General features: G+C 41.2%; 1 protein-coding gene across 1 annotated transcript in view; it reads left to right on the top strand.

Moving 5' to 3' along the window:
• The first annotated feature begins 8,676 nt into the window (after nt 1-8,676).
• Nucleotides 8,677-21,460, top strand: part of CRYBG1 (crystallin beta-gamma domain containing 1) — a 210,956-nt gene continuing 198,172 nt past the window's right edge. Inside the window, exon 1 of the mRNA XM_003278912.3 lies at nt 8,677-8,855. Coding sequence (XP_003278960.3) covers nt 8,677-8,855 — 179 coding nt within the window. The remainder of the gene's footprint in view (nt 8,856-21,460) is intronic.

A 21,460-nucleotide genomic window follows, 5' to 3' on the forward strand; every position in this document is an offset into this window, starting at 1 on the left:
TGATGTGGTTTTCTTTGTGTTTATTCTATTTGTGATTCACTGTGCTTCCTGCATCTGTGGATTTATGCTGTGTATTAAATTTGTAAAAATTTTGCCATTGTTTCTTCAGATTTTTTCAATCTCTCTTGCTCACCTCCCTCCTTTCTCCCCGAACACCCTCTCTCATTCTCTTTTTTTTTTTTTTTTTTTTCCTGCTCAGCCTGTCCACCTTTCCGACCGATCACAGCAGATCGGCCATCCTGCTAACATAACCCTCTCTACTAAAATACAAAAATTAGCGGTGTGTTGGGGGCCTTGTCCAGCTACTCGGAGGCTGAAGGAGAATGGCGTGAACGGAGCGAGTGAGCGAGATCGCGCCCTGCACTCCAGCCTGGGCAGAGCAAGACTCCGTCTCAAAAAAAAAAAAAAAAAAAAAAAAAAAAAAAATATTTTCTTTTACCCAGAAACTATCTGTAGAGTTTCTACTGCTATTTCTTCAGATTCACTGATTATTTCTTCTGCAGTGAATAATCTACTGTTAATTCAATAGTGATTTTTTTATTACCGATATTATATTTTTCACCTTTAAAGTTTTTACTTGAATTATACTCATGTCTTTACTTTCTCTGCTCATTATATTCATGCTTTCCTTTAAGTCCTTGAATATATTATAATTGTTTTAAGTTCTTGTCTGCTAGCTCCATTATCTGTCATTTCCGGGTGCGTTTCTATTGACTGATTTTTCTTTTGTTTATGGGACACATTTTCCTCCCTTTTTATATGTTGGGTAATTTTTGATTGGATGCTGAACATTGTACATTGTATTTTGTTGAGGGCAGGATTTTGTTGTCTTCCTTTAAAGAGTTTTGGATTGTTTTTCTGGGATGCAGTTAAATTACTTTTAAACAATCTTCATGTAGAATGTTGAAGTTTGTTTTGTTAAACTACTTATGGATCTGTGTGATGCTTTGGGGGCTTGTTTTTAAACTTCTTTTTTTTTAGCGCAAACTCTTTGCTCTGGGTTAGTTTAGCTGCTCTACTGTGTGACCCCTCTGTGGTCTCTGTTGAATTCCCCAGTGTTCAGTGTGGACTCATTACTCCTGTTGGTCAGAGTCTCCCAGAACATCTTCCAGTCTTTTTTTTTTTTTTTTTTTTTTTTTGAGATGGAGTCTCGCTCTGTCGCCCAGGCTGGAGTGCAGTGGCACGATCTCGGCTCACTGCAAGCTCCACCTCCCGGGTTCACGCCATTCTCCTCCCTCAGCCTCCGGAGTAGCTGGGACTACAGTTGCCCGCCACCACGCCCGGCTAATTTTTTTGTATTTTTAGTAGAGACGGGGTTTCACTGTGTTAGCCAGGATGGTCTCGATCTCCTGACCTCGTGATCTGCCCGCCTCAGCCTCCCAAAGTGCTGGGATTACAGGCCTGAGCCACCACGCCCGGCCCATCTTCCAGTCCTGTGTGAGCTCTGGGAATTACTCAGCCAACTGGCTGCTGTTTGCTTTTTGCCCTCCCTTGTGGAGTTTTACCTTACACAGACACAGGTTGGTATTCTGGAGCAGACGCAAGGCAACTTCTATGCATATTTCTTGATATTTTTCTCTGTATAGCAAATAAGGAATTTGGACTTACTATATGTTAAAATGACCCTATAGACTAGTCAATGAAGAGAGTCACTACATATGTCTGTTTCTATGAGGCAATGTATTTTACATTTCAAACAATTGACTTTAAAATATGGCTAATTTGTAATTTGGAGACTTCAAAAATATGACTTTGCTTTAATAATATAGTAAAAGAGAATAATCCTCTAGTATCTGTATCAGTTTTCTATTGTTATATAACAAATCACCTCAAAATTTAGTGGCTTAATTGAATAGTATCTTTCCAATAAAGTATAATAAGAATACTGTAAATTGTTTTTGACGTGAAGACCAGTTCAAGAACTCTCTTCTATCTATCAAAATGATTTAATAATTTTTAAACAGATTTTTAATTCACCTAATGCAGGTAAACACTTTGCACCTTTTTTTCTATTTCATCTTAGAAGTGATTTTTGTGTGTTTTTTTTTCTATAATCTCATTAGAGGTGATACAGCTAATTTGGGCTAAGATGCATTTTCTTATTAAGTAGCTTGAACATAATTGAATCTTTATGTAGTAGTTCAGATTTGTCATTGCTTCCATTCATTGTATATCTCTGAGGTTAAGATACAAAAAGTGCTCAAAATTGGGTTGGTTGTTTGTTGACTTCATGCTAGGTCATTATTTTTTTTTCAACAAGTATTTTAATTTTTATTTTATTTATTTTTTAATTATGTTTATCCTGGTTTCATGGGTAACAAACATTTTTAGACAAAAACAAAATCCTCGTGCCTTAAAACAACACTGCTGCTATAGCTTATGATTCTGCTGGGAAGTCCTCATCTGGGACAGTCTCAGCTGATCTCTAATGGGCTCTTTCATGTGTCTGCAGCCAGTTTGTGGCTTCATTGGGGGCTGGCTGGTCTCAGCTAGCCTCACCCTTATTTCTGATGGTTGGCTCTGTTGGCTGAGGATGATGTGGGGGTGACTTGGCCACACAGATCTCCTCATTCAGCTGCCTACTCTAGGCACATTCACATGGCGGCAAGATTGCAAGGGAAGCAAAGAGGTAAGCCCCGGGGTACAAGCATTTCTCAAGTTCTGTTTGCATTACATTTGCTAATGCTTCACTTGCCAGAGTAAGTCTCATGGCCAGCCCTGAATTAACGAGTGAAAAAATAAACTTTGCTTCTTTATGGGAAAAGTATCGTGGACATTTTAATAATCTACCACAATGTCAACTTAAATTCAGATAGAAACTATAATAGAAGGTTAGAGAAAGAAAAAAAATCTGTGCAGGTTGGAGAAAGTTGGCTTCTTGGAAAAGCAAGGGAAATTTTGAAATGGATCTCGGATTGCTAGATAGAGGGAGAGGAGTAAAAGGAGATCAAGACCATCCTGGCTAACACGGTGAAACCCCATCTCTACTAAAAATACAAAAAGTTAGCTGGGTGTGGTAGCGGGCACCTGTAGCCCCAGCTACTTGGGAGGCTGAGGCAGGAGAATGACTTGAACCCGGGAGGTGGAGCTTGCAGTGAGCCGAGATCGCGCCACTGCACTCCAGCCTGGGCAACAAGTGAGACTCCGTCTCAAAAAAAATAAAAATAAAAATAAAGCATTATAAGATAGAGGACTCGGCCCAAGCACAAAGCTTGAACATAGAAATCACATGACCTTGGCCAAAGGGCTAATGCTCTGCCCAGATACCCTTCTAGTCTCCAGCTGCTGTACCTAGCCTCTGTTATATGTAGGCTCTCCCTTACCTGCAAGACACCTAAATGTTCGTGTTGCCCAGGATTTTATCTTTGTTCCTTTTTTATTCGTATTCTACACATTTGCCCTGGGGGATTTCATCCGATTTCATGGCATCGACTCCCACCTATCCAGTGGTCATGTCCAAATCTACATATGTAGTCCTGAACTATGATCTCTAGAACCATATTTTTCAATGAGTTCTTAGACATCTCTGCGTATATAGATGCCATATCTCAATGTTTTTAAAACTTAATTTATTTTCATGCCCAGAGAACCTGATCTTTCTTTCTCCTATATTTCTGTTTTTTAGTTAATGGCTTTTCTTCCATCCATTTAGCTAAGCTGGAAACCTAACCTCATAGTCATCTTTGATGGATTCTTCTTCACTCACTACAAGTCCTGGTGATTCCATCTTCTACACGTGTCTTGTGTCCATCCCCTCCTCTCCATTCCTATCCCACTGCCTTGGTAGGGGACCCCATCACCTCTTACCTGACCTCTTGCACCAACCTCTTAGCTGGTCTCCCTCAAATAGTTTCACTTTCCTAGTTTCTTCCTAGTTCACTCCATCCAGGGTTTCTTTTTATAAAACCCAAGTTTGTTCGTGTCACTCCTCTACTTAATAATGTAAGCTGGGTCCCTAGTGCCTACAAAACTAAGTCCAAACTCCTTAAAAGCATGACTTACCAAGTGCTTAGCAATCCAGTAAATCTTTACTGACCACTCCCCTTCCTCATTTCCAAACTACCAGACTAAGTTAGTAATTTTTCTGAACTCCCATAATGCCTTGTACATATCTCCACTGATTCTTTTAGTCTTTGATATATATCATCTATGCATGATTTATATCTGATTTTACCAGAATCACCTCCTGCCACTTTGCCCCACCCCATCCCTCTCTTGTCCAACATCACAGAGCTTCTGATTAGTCCTCACCAGCAATGCATGTCCTTTCACAAGCCTGGGCCTTGGCCCATGTTGTTTACTCTTCCTGGACTGTCCACCCTCTCTTCTTCATCTAGCAAATTCTTATGCATTAGTTAAGCTCATAAACCTGTCACCTCCCTGCTGATGACTTCCTTGAGCCAACAGCAGAGTTAGTCATTTCTTCTGTGTTCCCGTAGCCCTTTGCCCTTTCCTTCAGCAGTCACCACCGTCCACACTTTTGGCTGCCTCGCCTATTTTGAATACCTCCACTACGTTTGGCAAATTTTAGCCACATGGATTCCATTTCTCTAAGGTAGAACCCCAAAAACCCAAATTTCCCTTGTAGCTAGGAAACACTTAAATAACTTAGGCTCTTCTAATCAGATATACCTGCAGGGAACTTTTTTGCTTGAAGGGAGCAATATATGTGCTGGTAATGGGAGTGAGGCAGGAAATTAATCGTCTGGTAAGATGGGTGCGAAGAGGCCTTTGATCCTTGGGGTGGCCAGTGGCAGAGCTGCTGGCATGTAGCCCATAGTGCTGAGAGATGGTAAGAGTGGTGTTTATCAAAACAGCTACCTGGAGTGGTTGAGGATGCTTGGGCTTCAGAGTCTTGCTCTTTGGGTCTCTCGAATATTCTATGAGCCACCTAAAATCCCGTGGTAGGTTAATTTCTGCCTAAATAAGTCTGAGTGGATTCTTTCTTGCAGTGACTGAATAACAGCGACTGACCCACATTGGTTAGAACACTTACCAAGTTTTACTATTCATGTTTTCTTAAGTGTCTATTTCTCTCACTAGATTAATCTCAGGTACTGTGTCTTATCCTTCTATGCAGAGTTCTACTTTCTTAACTCTTATAACAAATACATGTTGAGTGCCTACACTGCGCCATGTGCTGTGCTAGTCATTGAGGACATAATTGAGAAAAAGAGACTTGTAAAATTTTTTTTTATGAAGTGTACAATTTAAAAAATCTGTCTGAGACCAGGCATGGTGGCTCATGCCTGTAATCCCAGAATTTTGGGAGGCTGAGGCAGGAGGATCACTTGAGCTCAGGAGCTCCAGACCAGCCTGGGCAACATAGTGAGATCCCATCTCTTAAAAATAGAAGAAAAAAAAAAAGACCTGTCTGAAACATCCTAGGTGTCCAACTGAGTGAGTACACCAATTCATTTGATTACTTACTTTACTTACTGGACGTTTGCATCTGGAAAATATAAGGATAAATGAGAAATGTTCTTAAGTGTCTCTGAGGCTAATAGGAGATATAGAAATGTAAACCAGTTTGATGCAACCTGAAAAGTGTGATAACAAAAATATGTTCCTGATTCACTGGTGGCACAAACGAGGGGTGGAGTGAAAAATTCTGCTTGGAAAAGCCAGGAATGAAAGACTAAGTTACTGAATGTAGAAATAGTTTTGAGTGTGCATAAAGATTTCTTCTTGTCCCTTTTCCCTCTTTTCTTTTCTTTTTCCTTCTTCCCTTTCCCTTTTCTTTGCCATTTCTTACTGTTCCCTTTGCCCTTTAACGTTCAATCCAAGGGCCATCTTCATAGTAAATCTTTACTGACCACGCCCCTTCCTCCCTTCCAAACTAGCACGCTAAGTTAGTAACTTTTCTAAACTCCCCAATACCTTGTACATACCTCCACTGATTCTTTTAGCCTTTGATGTGTGTATGTGTGTGTGTGTGTGTATATATATATACATATATGTATATCAGATGATATATCTATCGGATGATTTTATATATATATATAATCTATGCATCTGTCATTGCCTCCTCTGCCAAGTCAGGGCCTGGCACATAATTAGTACAGTACTCAATAAGTTCAATAACTTGAGGAAATATAAGTTAAAACTGCAACGTGATACCACCACATCCCATCAGAATGGCCACAATGAAAAGGATTGTTAATATCAAGTGTTGATGAAGATATTGAAAAACTGGAAATTTCAAACATGCTAGAAAGAATATAAATGGGAAACTTTTTTGGCAGAATTCACTAAAGCTGAACATATGCATATTGTATTGCCCAAAGATTGAACTGCGGGGTATAAGTATCCAACAGAAATGAATGTGTACATCTCAGAAGGTTCATATCAGCTTTATTCATAATAGCCCCAAACTGGAAACAACCTAATGTCCATCCACAATAATGGATAAATGAATTGTGGCATATTCATATCATGGAACAGTATACAATAATTTTTTAAATGAAAACTGCTATGGGTCAGGTGCAGGGGCTCACCCCTGTAATCTCAACATTTTGGTGGGAGGCTGAGGCAGGCAAGTCACTTCAGCTCAGGAGTTCGAGACCAGCCTAGGCAACATGGGAAAACCCAGTCTCTACAAATGTACCCAAAAAAAAAACAACAAAAAAAGCCAGGTGCTGTGGTGTGTGCCTGTAGTCCTGGCTGCTCAGGAGGCTGAGGTGGGACGATCACTTGAGCTCGGGTGGTCAAGGCTGCAGTGAATGCAGTGAGAGGTGATGGTAACACTGTACTCCTACCTGAGTGACAGAGTGAGACCCTGTCTCAAACAAAACAAGACAAAAAACTGCTACAATATATGCAACAATATAGATTATTTTTACCGACTAATATTGAGCAAAGCAAACCAGAAACAGAGTACATATTGTGATTTTCCACTAAAATGAAATTCCAGAAAAGGTCAAATTAATCTCCAGCAAAAGAGGATGAAATAATGGTTAACTTTTACAGGTGGGAGGGGTAATGTACTGCAAGAGGACAGTAGGGAGATTTCTAAAGTTTTGAAAGTATTCTATATTTTTATAATCATATATATTTACCTATTATTGTTATTATTATTTGAGACATAGTCTCGTCCTGTTGCTCAGGTTGGAGTGCAGTGGCGCCATCTCGGCTCACTGCAACCTCTGCCTCCTGGGTTCAAGCGATTCTCCTGCCTCAGCCTCCTGAGTAGCTGGGATTACAGGCGCACCTCCACCACCACGCCCAGCTAATTTTTTTTTTTTTTTTTGTATTTTTAGTAAAGAAGGGGTTTCACCATGTTGGCCAGGCTGGTTTCGAACTCCTGACCTCAAGTGATCTGCCTGCCTCGGCTTCCCAAAGTGCTGGGATTACAGGCATGAGCCACCACTCCTGGCCTATAATCATATATTTAAAAGCCACATACGGAAGAATTTTCTAGGACAATGTCAACTCTCCATTAAAAAACTTTTTACACCCCAACCACATAAATATGTAAAAGTTTGAGTTTTACCCTTATGATTTGTGCATTTTACTGTCTATAAATTACATCTTGATAAAAATGTAAATAAAAAATAAAAATGAATGTTCCTTGAATGAGTGAATAAACGAATGAATGAGTTGTGTTTTCAAAGAGGAAAATAAAGACTTATTACCGTGAAAGAGGATCTTGTACTGCATTGAATTTTTAAGTAGTGCTTAGTTCTTGCACTTTTTTGCTCTAATGATGCCCGAAATAATTGTTCGTTTACTTACTTTGCTTAAGTATTAATTTCCTTTGCTATTTAGCCACGACTGTGAAGTTAAGACAAGAAAGTCATCAACAGTAATGCAGATGATGTAAATACCTTGTGGGACTGGCATTTAATTTACTGTGAGGGATCTATTAAGCTCTTGGGGAATTGGGGAATATGCCTAATTCCCTTCTGGCATTTTTTTTTTAATCCTTTTGTGTTTTATGAGATGTGAGTACAAATTAATTATTCAGACTCTTGACAGAGGAGAGGAGTTGGCGGAGTTGCCACCCGTGTTCATGAACAGGAACAGAAGCCACCAGCACATGACATTGCCCAAGCCACCCAAAGATCAGAGTGGAAGAGTCCTAATTGCTGGGCGGCTCAGCCCCGGGATGTGCCTCTCCCATCTTTCTCCAGGCGGGGCTCGTGGCTAAGCAGCGACTCACCCTGCCAGCCTGTCACAGGCCAAGAGCGGCCAACAACTCCGCAGGCGACAATGGCCGCTGCACCCCAGGCGCTGTCGAAGCCGGACCTGGCTCTGGGTCCCAGCTTAGAGCCTGCGATGCAGTGTCGGGAGACGCGGTGCCCAGAGCATCCAGTAGGTGTCGCTGTCCCACGGCCTCCGCGCGTGGGAAGCCGGGGCGTGTCGGCCTCACCTGGGGCTGCCGGCGCGCGCGCCGCACCTGGGCCAGCGCCCCTTGCCGCCCGCGCCGCGCGGGGGCGCTCTCCCGCAGCTGGGTCCCCGCCTCCGCCCCAATAGTTCGGGCTGCAGTGCTGCTCGCGCTGCGCTGGGTGCTGGTTCTGCAACCCGCTGCCGTCCCCCGCATCCGCGACGAGGGGGCGGGGTCCCATGGCGCGCTGAGAAAGGCGGGCGAGCTGGCGCCCAGGTGTGTTCTTCCACAGGGCCTGGGCGGCAGAGAGGACCGCGTCCCGGCAGTCGGAGCGGGAGGAGGACAAGACGATGCCGCTGTCCCCGCCAGCCCAGGGCGACTCCGGGGAGCCCAGCCCGTGCAGGCCCCCTAAGAAGCACACCTCCTTCCACCTCTGGCGCTCCAAAAAGAAGCAGCAGCCGGCGCCGCCTGACTGTGGGGTGTTCGTTCCGCACCCGCTCCAGCTCCCGGCGCCCGCCGGCGAGGCCAGGTGAGCTCCTCGCCGGAGCCCTCCAGTCCCACCTCCTCCTCCTCCTCCTCCTCCTAATCCTGCTGCGCTGGCCCTTGGACTCCTGACCCCACTTGGAGGAGGGGAAAGCCCCGGGGTCTGTTTCACTCCGCGGGAGGGTACCGGGTTCCGGAGGGGAGCGATCGTAGCCGCTGGGGGTGACCAGGTTGCTCGCGGCTTTTGGCTCAGACCAAGCACCGGCAGAGGAACTTGTGCCCACCCATGTGGCCTTTAGTATGACTACAAAGTCTTCATGCAGGAGCCTCCCGCATCAGCCTACTAACCAGAGCGGCGGGGAGTGAGGGTTGTTACCGTCCTAAGTGATGGTGGGAACTCTGCTTTGGGGGTAGGCACTGCTTTTGAGCTAGTGTCTTTATTGTAAAGTTCTTTATTGTGAATATCTGTAAGATCTGTGCTCTTACAGATGTTATACCCCCATTCTCCTCGCAACATACGAAGGGAGGAGGAAGTGGCAGGAATGGTTACCCCCATTTCACGGATGGAGAAACTGAGACCGAAGGATAAATGGCTTCTCCCCATTGCAGCCAGTGGCAGAGCTAGAGACCACCTAGTTATCCAAACTGTAGTTACCATTGTGCTTTTTAATTTTTATCATGGTTTTGAAGTGGTTTTATTCTATATGTGTAATTATTCAGCTATACCATCAGAGTTTATGCATTTGTTGAATAATAATCAATTTGAAGTAACAGCGTATTTACATGGCTCAGAGGTGTGAAATATTTATAGTGATGGACAATTGACAATGTCCAGTAAATCCTTCTATATGTGTTTTTAAAACGCATCCTATGAATAATGAGGGCCAGAATAAAATTGTGCAAGATTTGCGTTTTAGACAGTTTTCTCCTTTTGTTTCTTCTTCTTCTTTTTTTTTTTTTTTTTTTTTTTTAGAGATGGCATCTTGCTCTGTCGCCCAGGCTGGAGTGCACTGGCCCAATCCCGGCTCATTGCAAGCTCCGCCCCCCGCGTTCACGCCATTCTCCTGCCTCAGCCTCCCGAGTAGCTGGGACTACAGGTGCCCGCCACCACGCCTGGCTAATTTTTTGTATTTTTAGTAGAAATGGGGTTTCACCGTGTTAGCCAGGAGGGTCTCGATCTCCTGACCTCGTGATCCGCCTGCCTCGGCCTCCCAAAGTGCTGGGATTACAGGCATGAGCCACCGCGCCGGCCTCTCCTTTTATTTCTAAAAAAAAAGTCAATTTTACAATCTATTTTCATTCACTTATTGTATTGAGTACCTTAGCTAAGTGCCATGTACTGTGATATAAAAAACAATGAGAGACAGTAATAATTGTGTCATCAAAGAATTCTTAGTCTCTTGTGGATACCAAAACGTGCAATGATAGATGCCAGCACAGAGGAGGGGATCAGGCAGGCTTCCTGAAGGAGGACAGGTGAAGTGGCTTAGGCAGAAACAGGGAGGAGCAGCGAGTTCCAGGCAGGGGCTGCACTGTGCACATCACCAGTACTTAGAAGAGTGTGGCACTTCCTGAGAAGCGCAAGTGGTTGGAGCGGGCAGGTCTAGGTGTGAGGGCATAAGGGTAGGAAAGCTAAGAAGTCATTTTATTTTTCTCTTATATTTTATTATCCACATTGGTAATCAGTTGTAGTAGAAATATATTACCTATTCAAACATTTACTGTGCCTAATTATAGATTATACTTTCTAACTACACTACTTAATGTACCCAACATTGAAGTTCTTTTCTATTACCTCAGTAAATATTTTAAACATTTCCATCGTAGTTTTCCTTTTAAGATCTAGTCTCATCATTTACTATCTATCAAAACATAATAATACACAGCTATAGGTAATTTGTTCAAATGTAAATACATTTTAGTATAAAATTTAAAATACGAGATTTGCTTCTCTCCTTGAGTTTTTTGTATTTTAGTGCAGTCTTGAAACACTTCATTTTTTCCTTCAGAACCCTAATGAACTTCGTATTAATAAATGCTCTGAAAAACTAAACGTACTAGTCTGTCTTTGGGATGTTTTTCTAGTTAGATCATCTTTATAAATATTTCATTTACTTCTAAGAGAGTGTACTTCTTTCTGGTTTAAAGAGAGTAGCAAAAGCACCCTTAGATTTCTAGCCAGTCTTTGCCCCGTGTGGCTCTCTTGAGCCTCCTGACTATATCCGTTCATTTCTGTCCAGGACTTGGAAGTGATGGAATTTGGCTGGAATGTGCAGCACTCACTGTGGTTTTTGTCTCTAAATAAGGAGGGGACAGTCAGGTAGCCACCCATATTTGCTCATTTGATTAATATTATGGGTGTTTAGATCGGAAAAAAATGAATTTATCTACTAGCTTTGTGACCTTGGGCAAGTTACTTCACCTCTTAAAATCTCAATTTCCTCATCTGTAATATGGAGACAATAGGATGCTGACTCTGTAGGGTTGTCATGAATATTAAATGAAAGTTTATGTTATTAAGTGCAAAAACCTTAATACGTTTCTGAGCACAAAGTAGAAATTCAGTAAATGCAAAAGCATCCTCGTCATCATCATCATCATCAAAGCAAAGGTCTAATGGAAAAAATAGGTTTGGATAGGGGAAAAACCAACTCTAGGAAGATCTTCTTTTCCTAGAAAAGTTTACCAGTCCAGCCGGATGCGGTGACTCACGCCTCTAATCCCAGTACTTTGGGAGGCCAAGGCAGGCGGATCACCTGAGGTCAGGAGTTTGAGACCAGCTTGGCCAACATAGTGAAACCTCATCTTTACTAAAAATACCAAAAAATTAGCTGGGTGTGGTGGCTCACGCCTGTAATCCCAGCTACTCAGGAGGCTGAGGCAGGAGAATCCCTTGAACCCAGGAGATGAAGGCTGTAGTGAGCCGAGATCATGCCATTGCACTCCAGCTTGGGCAACAAGAGTGAAACTCCATCTCAAAAAAAAAAAGAAAAGCTTGCCAGTCCAAAGATGATTTAAAGTTTATTAAAGTCGGATTTTCATATTCTGCAAATATTTGTGGCTTTTGGTATAGACATTCTAATCAATTTTTTCTTTATATAAAATAATTTGAACATGGCTACTTCTCTTTCCAAAATTTACTCTTTAAGTTTTTTTTTCAGCTTGGTTTTGGTAAACATGGTCATATGATGTTATTTTTCACAAAGATAGAGTTGCTGCCCTCCTGAGTCAGCCCCATCGCCTGTCTAGCCCATAATTCTCTTGCCGTTAGAGGGTCTAGTGGTGTGGTGGAATGAGCATGGCGAGCTGTGGCCAGGCCACTTAGCAGCCACTAGTGGCACTGTCATTTACCACATTTTAAATTATACTCTGTCTTGTGAATAATGTGTTCAGAATGTGGATTCTCTACTTGGATGTAAATTCTTGTTCTTCTGTTAATACTTATCGTGACACCGAATCCTATCATCCTAGGAAAGTTATTAACATTTTTGTGCCACAATTTTCTCATTCATAAAATGGGAATCATAAGAGTTGTTATAAAAATAAACGACTTAATGCATTTCAAGTGCTCAGAACAGTGGCTGGCACATAGTATGTGCTCAACCAGTGGGAGTGGTTTCCCTTTTTCTTACTAGTATCTTGCCTATGCCTCCTTTTGAGTAGGAATTTTGTGTATTTTTCTGCTATATAATGAAAGTGGTACTTTCTTTTGATTTTATCTATTAAAGCCACTTTGTGTTATTTTGGTTTTTTTAAATATTAAAAATATTTAAAAATTAAAACATAAAAAGGCCGGGCGTGGCGGCCCACACCTGTAATCCCAGCACTTTAGGAGATGGAGGCGGGTGGATCACCTGAGGTCAGGAGTTTGAGACCAGCCTGGCCAACATGGTGAAACCTGTCTCTACTAAAAATACAAAAAATTAGCCAAGTGTGATGGCGGATGCCTGTAATCACAGCTACTTGGGAGGCCGAGGCAGGAAAATCATTTGAACCTGGGAGGTGGAGGTTGCAGTGAGCCGAGATCGTGCCATTGCACTCCAGACTGGGTGACAGAGTGAGACTCTGTCTCAAAAAAACAAAACAAAACAAAACCAAAAAAAAAAAACCATAAATAGAGACAGGGTCTCACTATGTTGCCCAGGCTGGTCTCAAACTCCTAGGTTCAAGCAGTCCTCCCGCCTTGGCCTCCCAAGTGCTAGGATTACAGGTGGGAGCCACCACATGTGGCCATACTTGTTATTTTGATTCGAAGTGGGTCCTTAGCTAAAGGTCAAAAGCAATGAATTATTTCCATTGAGTTCTTTGTTTAAGAAACTATATATATGTATATTTTAAAAAGCAGTGAATTAAAAATTATCACCATTGAACTGAATTGAACCCCACATCTAGAAGCAGATATTAATGCTCCTTGCAGGAGAGCCAAATTCAGGCAGTGGATGGGCTTCATAATCCTGTGAAAATCCGCTTGCCTTGTTTCAGTTGGAGGAAAAGTGTAGCCAGTGTCAAGGGCAGAGCATCCTCATTGGGCAGGCAGAGATCTACCTTTGACTGAAGGCCAGCAGGCCCAAGTTTCAGAACTATAGACGATCCCTTAGTTTTTCTGTACTCAGTGGACCTTTCCCTTCTATAAAGAGAAAACAACTAATTCCCTGTTTATATCACTAGAATGTTGTAAGGATAAACTATTGTTGTTTGGAGGGTTTTTCTTTTTTCTTCAGAAAAAGAACAATCATTTAAAATGTTATTTGAAAGCATTGTGGAACTGTAGAGTGTTCGTCTTCATAACTTAAAATTGATTCCAGTTTCCAGTCTTTTGTGGCTGGTTTGCTGCTTAGAACTCTAAACAGGTTTAATTATTTTCTAGCATAAAGAACATAGCCAGATAAGTCTATTTTTGTTTTATGTAATGTTAGATTTAAACTGGTTAGTACTGAGTTTTCCCTCTTATTTTCCTTATACTAAAGGAAAGAGTTTTAATTTTTAGGTTTATTTTATTTCACCAGTGATAAACCAGGAATTTAAAAGTAAGTCTACCACTAGCTGTGAGCTTCTTGGGAAGTTAGTTTACCCCGCTAACTTCTGTTTTATGATCTGTGACCTACCTCTTAGCATTGTTTTTGAGAGTTATAAATATATTTTTTTAAAAAGTGACTAGCCTAGTGCCTGGCAGATAACAGAAACTCAGTAAATAGTACCTCTGAAAGCATGCCACAGTCAAAGGATAGTAGACTTTGGTGTTGGGCAGACTTAGTTTCAAATCTGCCTCTGCCATTGGGATAGATTTTTAACCTCTTTAAGTCTCAATTTCTTCACCTGTAAAATGGGGGCAATTACACTTCTCTTATGGAGCCGTAGGAGGATTGGATGTTATCTATGTAAAGCACCCAGCACAGGGCTTGGCTCAAAGCAAGTGCTGGATAGAGGAAAGGTGGTGGTCAGTAGCAGGGGCAATAGTGGCAGTGATAGTTGTAATTATTGTTGTCTTTATAGTAATGGTAGTAGTATTAATACATACATTGTTACTTTGTGAGTGGAGTAAAAACTTCAGAAGCCCAGAAGTCGTAACCAGGTCTGTTAAGCTTTGAAGTACCTTTGAGTATTTGGATGTTCATGTTGGTCTCTAAAAGGGAGACCCTTCATGCGCTCTCAGTGCCTTAAAAAAGTCTTAATATATCTCACTGAGGAAGCCAAGGCTAAACTTTATACTTGACATTACAGGAGTTTTTCCTGAAGTGATTTGGGAGTCTGAGTTTAGCATAGGATAATCATTTGCCACTTATCTCTGTCATTGAATTACTTTATCCACTCTCTATTTCCACAATTTCCATCATAATCTACTCTCCATAATCAAGTGGCAGTGACATAAACCCTTTTAGGGACCTTTAGTAAGACCTTTGAAACTTGAGTTCACTTCTTTTTTCTTCCTTAGCTTTTTTAAAAAAAAATACCGGGCCGGGTGTGGTGGCTCACACCTGTAATCCCAGCACTTTGGGAGGCCAAAGTGGGCGGATCACAAGGTCAGGAGATCGAGACCATCCTGACCAACATGGTGAAACCCTGTCTCTACTAAAAATACAAAAATTAGCTGGGCGTGGTGGCACACGCCTGTAATCCCAGCTACTTGGGAGGTTGAGGCAGGAGAATCACTTGAATCAGGGAGTCAGAGGTTGCACTGAGCCAAGATTGCGCCACTGTACTCCAGCCTGGCAACAGAGCCAGACTCTGTCTAAAAAAAAAAAAAAAAAAAAAAAAAGTTCAAATACATATCTACTCCCTTTCTCATTAATAGTTTTGCCAGAATGTATGGCTTTTGATTATAAATCTTATTTGTAGGTGGCTTATGCCTGTAATCCCAGCACTTTGGGATGCTGAGACAGGAGGATTGCTTGAGCCTAGGAGTTCAAGACAGCCTAGGCAACAAACTCAGACCCTGCTTATCCAAAAAAAAAAAAAAAAAATTAGCCAGGTGTGGTGGCACACACCTGTGGTCTCAGCTCCTGGGGGGGCTGAAGTGGGAGGATCATTTGAGCCCAGGAGTTGGAGGCTGCAGTAAGTTATGATCATGCTACTGCACTCTAGCCTGGGTGACAGAGTGAGACTTTGTCTCTAAAATAATCATAATAATAAATGAGTACATCTTTTTTGTAAGCTGAGATAGTGAGTTGCTGCTGTAGTATTTGTCCACAGTTAAAACAATGTAGTAAACATATTAGATATTGAAATAGTTTCTAATTCCTAATAGTCATTCAAAATACATATCTTACTATGAACATTAAAAATACATATCTGAGCCAGGCATGGTGGCTCACACCTGTAATCCCAGCACTTTGGGAGGTGGAGGCGGGTGGATCACTTACTTGAGGCCAGGAGTTTGAGAGCAACCTGGTCAACATAGCGAGATCCCATCTCTTAAAAAAGATACACACCCACACACCCACACACACACACACACACACACATCTGTCTTAAAGTTTGAGTTCAGCTAAGGGGTCAGTTATGTTTCAGGAATGTCCATGCAGAAGAAAGGTGACTTATGTATTGAAAATCTGTGTCTGGTCAACATGAGAAGATCGTTTGAAGCTTGAATGGTGTGTTCTTCTGTCTACCTTGAAAAACTTGTCCCAAAGTGAGTTTTCAAGATACAGGATGTATGACTGTCTAATGCTTGTGAGGAGCTTCGCAAGAACGACCAGCAAATTGCTTATGAGTCTCATTAGCTCATTTACAGTTCCCTTAAAACATAGCTGCATTGGGCTAACCCAAATGCCTCATGAACATACCAGTACAGATTCAAATATATGAGACGTCTTCCCTCTAGAGAGTGAGCCCTTGCTTAGGGCTGCCTTTACAGCACTGTGCATCTTCTGAATTGTTTTGTTCAGTGGAAGAAAAGCAATGACCTCTCATAACAGAGACCTAGATTGAGTTGCTAATTATTCAGCCAGTATACAGTGGATACTATAGTGTGGTTACTGAGATACTGAATAGTTTAAGAGTTTCTGCCATAATTAGTACCTCACCTACTACTTAAAAAAAAAACCATAACTTAATTCTTGTTTTCAAAAAAAAATTTAAAGCTTGAAGGAACTATATTTATAACAACAAAATGTCACTTAAAATGATGGAGCCTATCAATATATTGTTATCTATGCAAGAAGTCCCTTTACAGAGCTTGAAGTAATGCTAGTAGTGTGACACATAATATATTTTATTCATGATTTGTCATTTAAATGTGTTCAGAATACTGATGGATTCATAAATATCTCATGAAAGCATACATTTTGACAAAGTACCTGGAGGCCCAAGGACATACAAATGAGGCAGAGAATCAGAATCCATTTGCAGTGTCCCCAACCTCTCTCACTGGCATGTTTTTTTTTTTTGTTTTTTTTTTTTTTGAGACGGAGTCTCGCTCTGTCGCCCAGGGTGGAGTGCAGTGGCGCAATCTCGGCTCACTGCAAGCTCCGCCTCCCGGGTTCACACCATTCTCCTGCCTCAGCCTCCCGAGTAGCTGGGACTACAGCCGCCCGCCACCACGCCCGGCTAATTTTTTGTATTTTTAGTAGAGATGGGGTTTCACCGTTTTAGCCAGGATGGTCTCGATCTCCTGACCTTGTGATCCACCCGCCTCGGCCTCCCAAAGTGCTGGGATTACAGGCGTGAGCCAACGCGCCCGGCCCTCTGGCATGTTATAGACAAGTAAAGGTTGCACCCGTAGCTAACACACACAAAAAGAAACACAATTAACAAGTACCTTTTGTTTGTTACCGTCTCATAAATGGCAATTAAATGAGTAAAAGTAGGTTGGTGTTAAGCTTGGCAAAAGATACTGTGGGGAAGAAAGTTAGCTGCTGGTTGTGTTTGTTGTTTGTGCCATTTCAAGCTAGAAACCCTAACTGAGTCTCAGTCATTAGAATTTAGGGTTATTCCAAAGGTAATATCGACAGCTCAAATAAGAGATTTGGCCAACAGTTACATAAAGTCACCATGCACAGTACACCTCTTAATTTTTTTCAAATTTGTTTATAAGTAGTAGCATAAGCTCATGATAGTCTTTGGATTCATTTTTTAATCTTATGATTAGGATCAAGGGTCAAAATAATATATGCTGCATATAAGATAAGAAAATAGAGGAAGCATGTGCTTTATGATAACTTCAGACCATGTCTGTGAAAACATTGTTTTCCATCAATATTTGATTGAGAGATGCAGTTTATTCAATATGCACTACGTATCAGACACAGTTCTAAGTGCTTTACAAATACTAACCGACTACAGTTAATTCATAACTTTCCTCAGAGGTAGGCACTATTATTAGTCCCATATTGAGGAAAAATCAGGCACAGAGGGGTATGATTATTTGGTCAAAGTCACAGAGCTCATTAAGAGTGAGGCTGGGATTCCCCAACCAGTGGTCTTGAGTTCCTGTGGTTAATCACTGCAGTTTAATCACTGCAAGTTAATCACTGTGGTTAATGCTGCTTTCTTTATATTCTTATATGAGTTCATTTAGCCTCTAGATCTCACAAGTAGAAATTAAAATACATATGATAAATTAAGTTTTGGTACTAGACAATTTCTATGTTAAGTAGTGGAAAGAAAAATATGCTAATTAATAGAAATATAAGTTCATTAAAATCTTAGAAGAAAAAAGATTTTAAAACAGAAATTCAAAAGTATATATTATAAACGAAAGTATCATGTCTAGATGCTGAGTTTGGGGCTTCTGCCCAAGCTGTGTCAGAAAAAAGCATTACCAAGAGGTGGACCTACTTCGTACCCCTTCTTCTGCCCTGGCACAGGCAGTAGAATGCGAGGTCAGAGATAAGTGGTAGATGGGGGGTCCTCTAGTTGCTGCCCATGCTAAAGAGGGATGGCAGAATTCCTCAAGTAGTTGCTTTACCAGTTGCTGCAGAAAGCTGCTCCTGGCTGCTCTAACTTTAGGCCTCTAGAAGCCCTGCTGCTTGAATCCATTGGTTTTACCTCATGACTTATTCTTGAGGATTCCCTGGCAATGAATGCAGGTTCCACCTTACATTGACCTTACACTTCAAGGATTGAAAACCATTGTTGATACTTTATCCCACTTGAGGCTTATAAGGGTTCTGTGAAATAAGCCCATACCCTCATTCTGAGGATAAGGAAACTGAAGTTCATGGAAGGTAATGCAGGTGGAGGAAGCAGGACTAAAACTCAGATTTTCTGATTTTTTTCTTAGCTGTTCTTTTGGGTTCTCTTGCATTGCGTACTATACCTCCACTCGTGGCCTCTACCCACCTTTGACAGGAGCCCAGCTGACTCACCTGACTTCCTGATGACTATTCCCCTGGAAATCTTCCCTTAGTTTCATAAACTAACAACGATGAGACTGTCTGATTCCTAGATTGAGTTACTAGTTATTCAGCCGGCACCTATAGTCTGGTTATTGACATACTGGATAATTTCTGGGTTTCTACTATAATTAGTACCTCACCCACCACCTAAAAAAAGCCAACAAAAATAAAAATAACTCAATTCATGATTTTTAAAAAAGCTTACACAAGCCATATTTTATAACAACAAAATGTCACTTAAAGTGATGGAGCCTATCAGTATGATATTGTACCTGTGCAAGAACTCCCTTTACAAGTCTTGAAGTAATGCTGGTGCTGTGACACATAGCATAATGTATTCATAATTTGTCACTTAAATGTTTTCATAATACTGATGGATTCATAAATATCTCATGAAAGCACAGCTTGACTTTTTACATCTGCTGTTAGGAAAAGGTATAATATTTGAAGCAACTGTTGACATTCACACTGAAATTCAATGTCTCCTTTATCATGCATGTTATTACAAACCTAAGAACTGGCCCTTTTCAAGCCTGGGCAGAGGAGGCTCACCCAGGCCTTGCCAGCCACTCTTGGCTCTACTGCCCTGCCTCTTTCCCCACTGTTGGCTTCCTTCCCCACCATTTAGCTCCCATGAACTAAGTGGTTGTTACTATCAGCAAAACAAGAAAATGTAGTTACTGCAAGAGTGGGATTACAGAACTATTTTCTTTTGTATTGGCTATCCAAAACAATTTTGTCTGGAGTGGACTCTATTATCAATCAGGAGTCCTTCACTGGAACATACTTAGGGTTTGAAACAAGCGCACTTGTATTCCTGTGTATCAGTATACATGTTTAAACAAGCTTGTCTAAAACTAGATTTTGGATTTCTTTCAAGATAAAAGCAAAGTAGGACTGAATGTCTGCATTTGCTCCAAAGTTTTGACCTTTACTGATTTGCATTTTGTGATTGTCGTAATCTTGCCCTGTAAAAGGTTTCAAGTACTTTGGCCCAGAAGTCTTAGTAGCTAGGTGCATTGCTGGCACTTAATTGTATCCTTTCCTATTGTTTCACTTTTATTAAAAGGTTTTTTGTATGCCCATGAGGAGGCAACCAGTCACAATAGCTGATAACTGTTGACGATGTAGAGAGGCGATGTCACCATCATCATGTAGTTTCTTCGTACAGAGACGCTCCTCAGCAATTTATGCATCTGCTTTCTCACTGCAGGATTTCTGGTTGCCTTTCTGTGTATAAGCATACATTGGCTACAATTCCTCTAATTTACAAAGCCAGCAGAAGTTAAACAAAGAGGAGCACCATTTTATATCTTAATGCCACTCCATAACTGATCAACAAAGAACAAAAGTATAAGTTGGTGCAAAAGTAATTGAGTTTTTGTCATTACTTTGTTTTTGTCGTTGCTTTTGTTTTTTTAGATAGGGTCTCCAGTTGCTCAGGCTGGAGCGCAGTGGCACAATCTCAACTCACTGTAGCCTTGACTCCCTGGGCTCAGGTGATCCTCCCACCTCAGCCTCCTGAGTAGCTGGGACTACAGGCACGTACCATCACACCTGGCTAATTTTTGTATTTTTAGTAAAGACGAGATTTGGCCATGTTGGCCAGGCTGCTCTCAAACTGCTGACCTCAGGTGATCTGCCCACCTCGGCCTCCCAAAATGCTGCGATTACAGGCGTAGGCCACCACGCCCTGCCTTTTGTCATTACTTTTAATGGCAAAAACTGCAATTACTTTTGCATCAACCTAATAACAACAGTTGGGTTTGAGCATGTTCACTGAGAAAGATGGATGTGGCATGCGGGAATGAAGGGAAAGGATTCTTTTTGGCCAGGTAATTTTCAATCTCTCCTATAAACTAAATAAATATAAGGAACTTTTGTCAAGTATATATAAGACAAGGGACATGAACAATTCTTTATTATGTGACAGTTGCTTTCATATCAGTGTATCTCATTTAATCTTCATAGTAGCTGTGCCAAATAGGTATTTCTACCTTCATATTTATAACTGAGAAGACAGAACCTGAAAGAAGTATTTTAGCTAATAAATGACAGAGCAGTATTTGAAATACTTCTTTCTGGCTCTAAACCTCAAAATATTTTCACCACACCATGAAAAAACTAAAGCTCGTTGAATGAGTAGTTGGTAGAGGGTGTGTGTGTGTGTGTGTGTGTACAGGGGAGGTAACCAGCTAATGAATAAAGCTTTCCTTAGAAATGTAGGTACCCATTTACTCTCAGAGCTATCTCCCTGAGCAGGGAAGCATTTCCTCCTTTTGATTACATGCACCCTACTTGGTCCCATTGTACAGAAGGGTATCCAGGAACAAAGAATTCATATGCCTTATAAAGTTAATGGGGCATTCTTGTTTTCCTGGGAACCCCTGACTTGAAATGATTCTAAGAAGAATCTGTGACTCAGTTCCTGAAGTGTTAACTAAACCTGTTGCACCTGATTTCCAATCTAGCCACAAAGTCTTAGTACCTGCTACTGGGATGATTCACTGAGTACGTAAAGGAATCTAAGGTGACAAATGTTGAGGATTTTTCACTCTGCATAAAGGTCACAGCCCCAAAGGAGGAAAGAAAATGCTGGTGACCCAAACTTCAAATTTGTAGGCAATACTGTTGGCGTGAAAGATGTAGATCTAGAGGGTTTGATGTAAAAGGATTATGAAAACCTTGTAAATAATCTTTGTCTTTAGTGCCCATTTCTCTCAAAACTGAGTTTTATTTTGATTTTTATGTATGTGAGAGAGTTTTAAAATTATGTTTAAGAATGTTCATTAGTTTCTGTGAATATTATTATATA

The sequence above is a fragment of the Nomascus leucogenys genome, chromosome 3, assembly GCF_006542625.1.
Source record: "Nomascus leucogenys isolate Asia chromosome 3, Asia_NLE_v1, whole genome shotgun sequence".
NCBI classification, from domain to species: Eukaryota; Metazoa; Chordata; class Mammalia; order Primates; family Hylobatidae; genus Nomascus; species Nomascus leucogenys.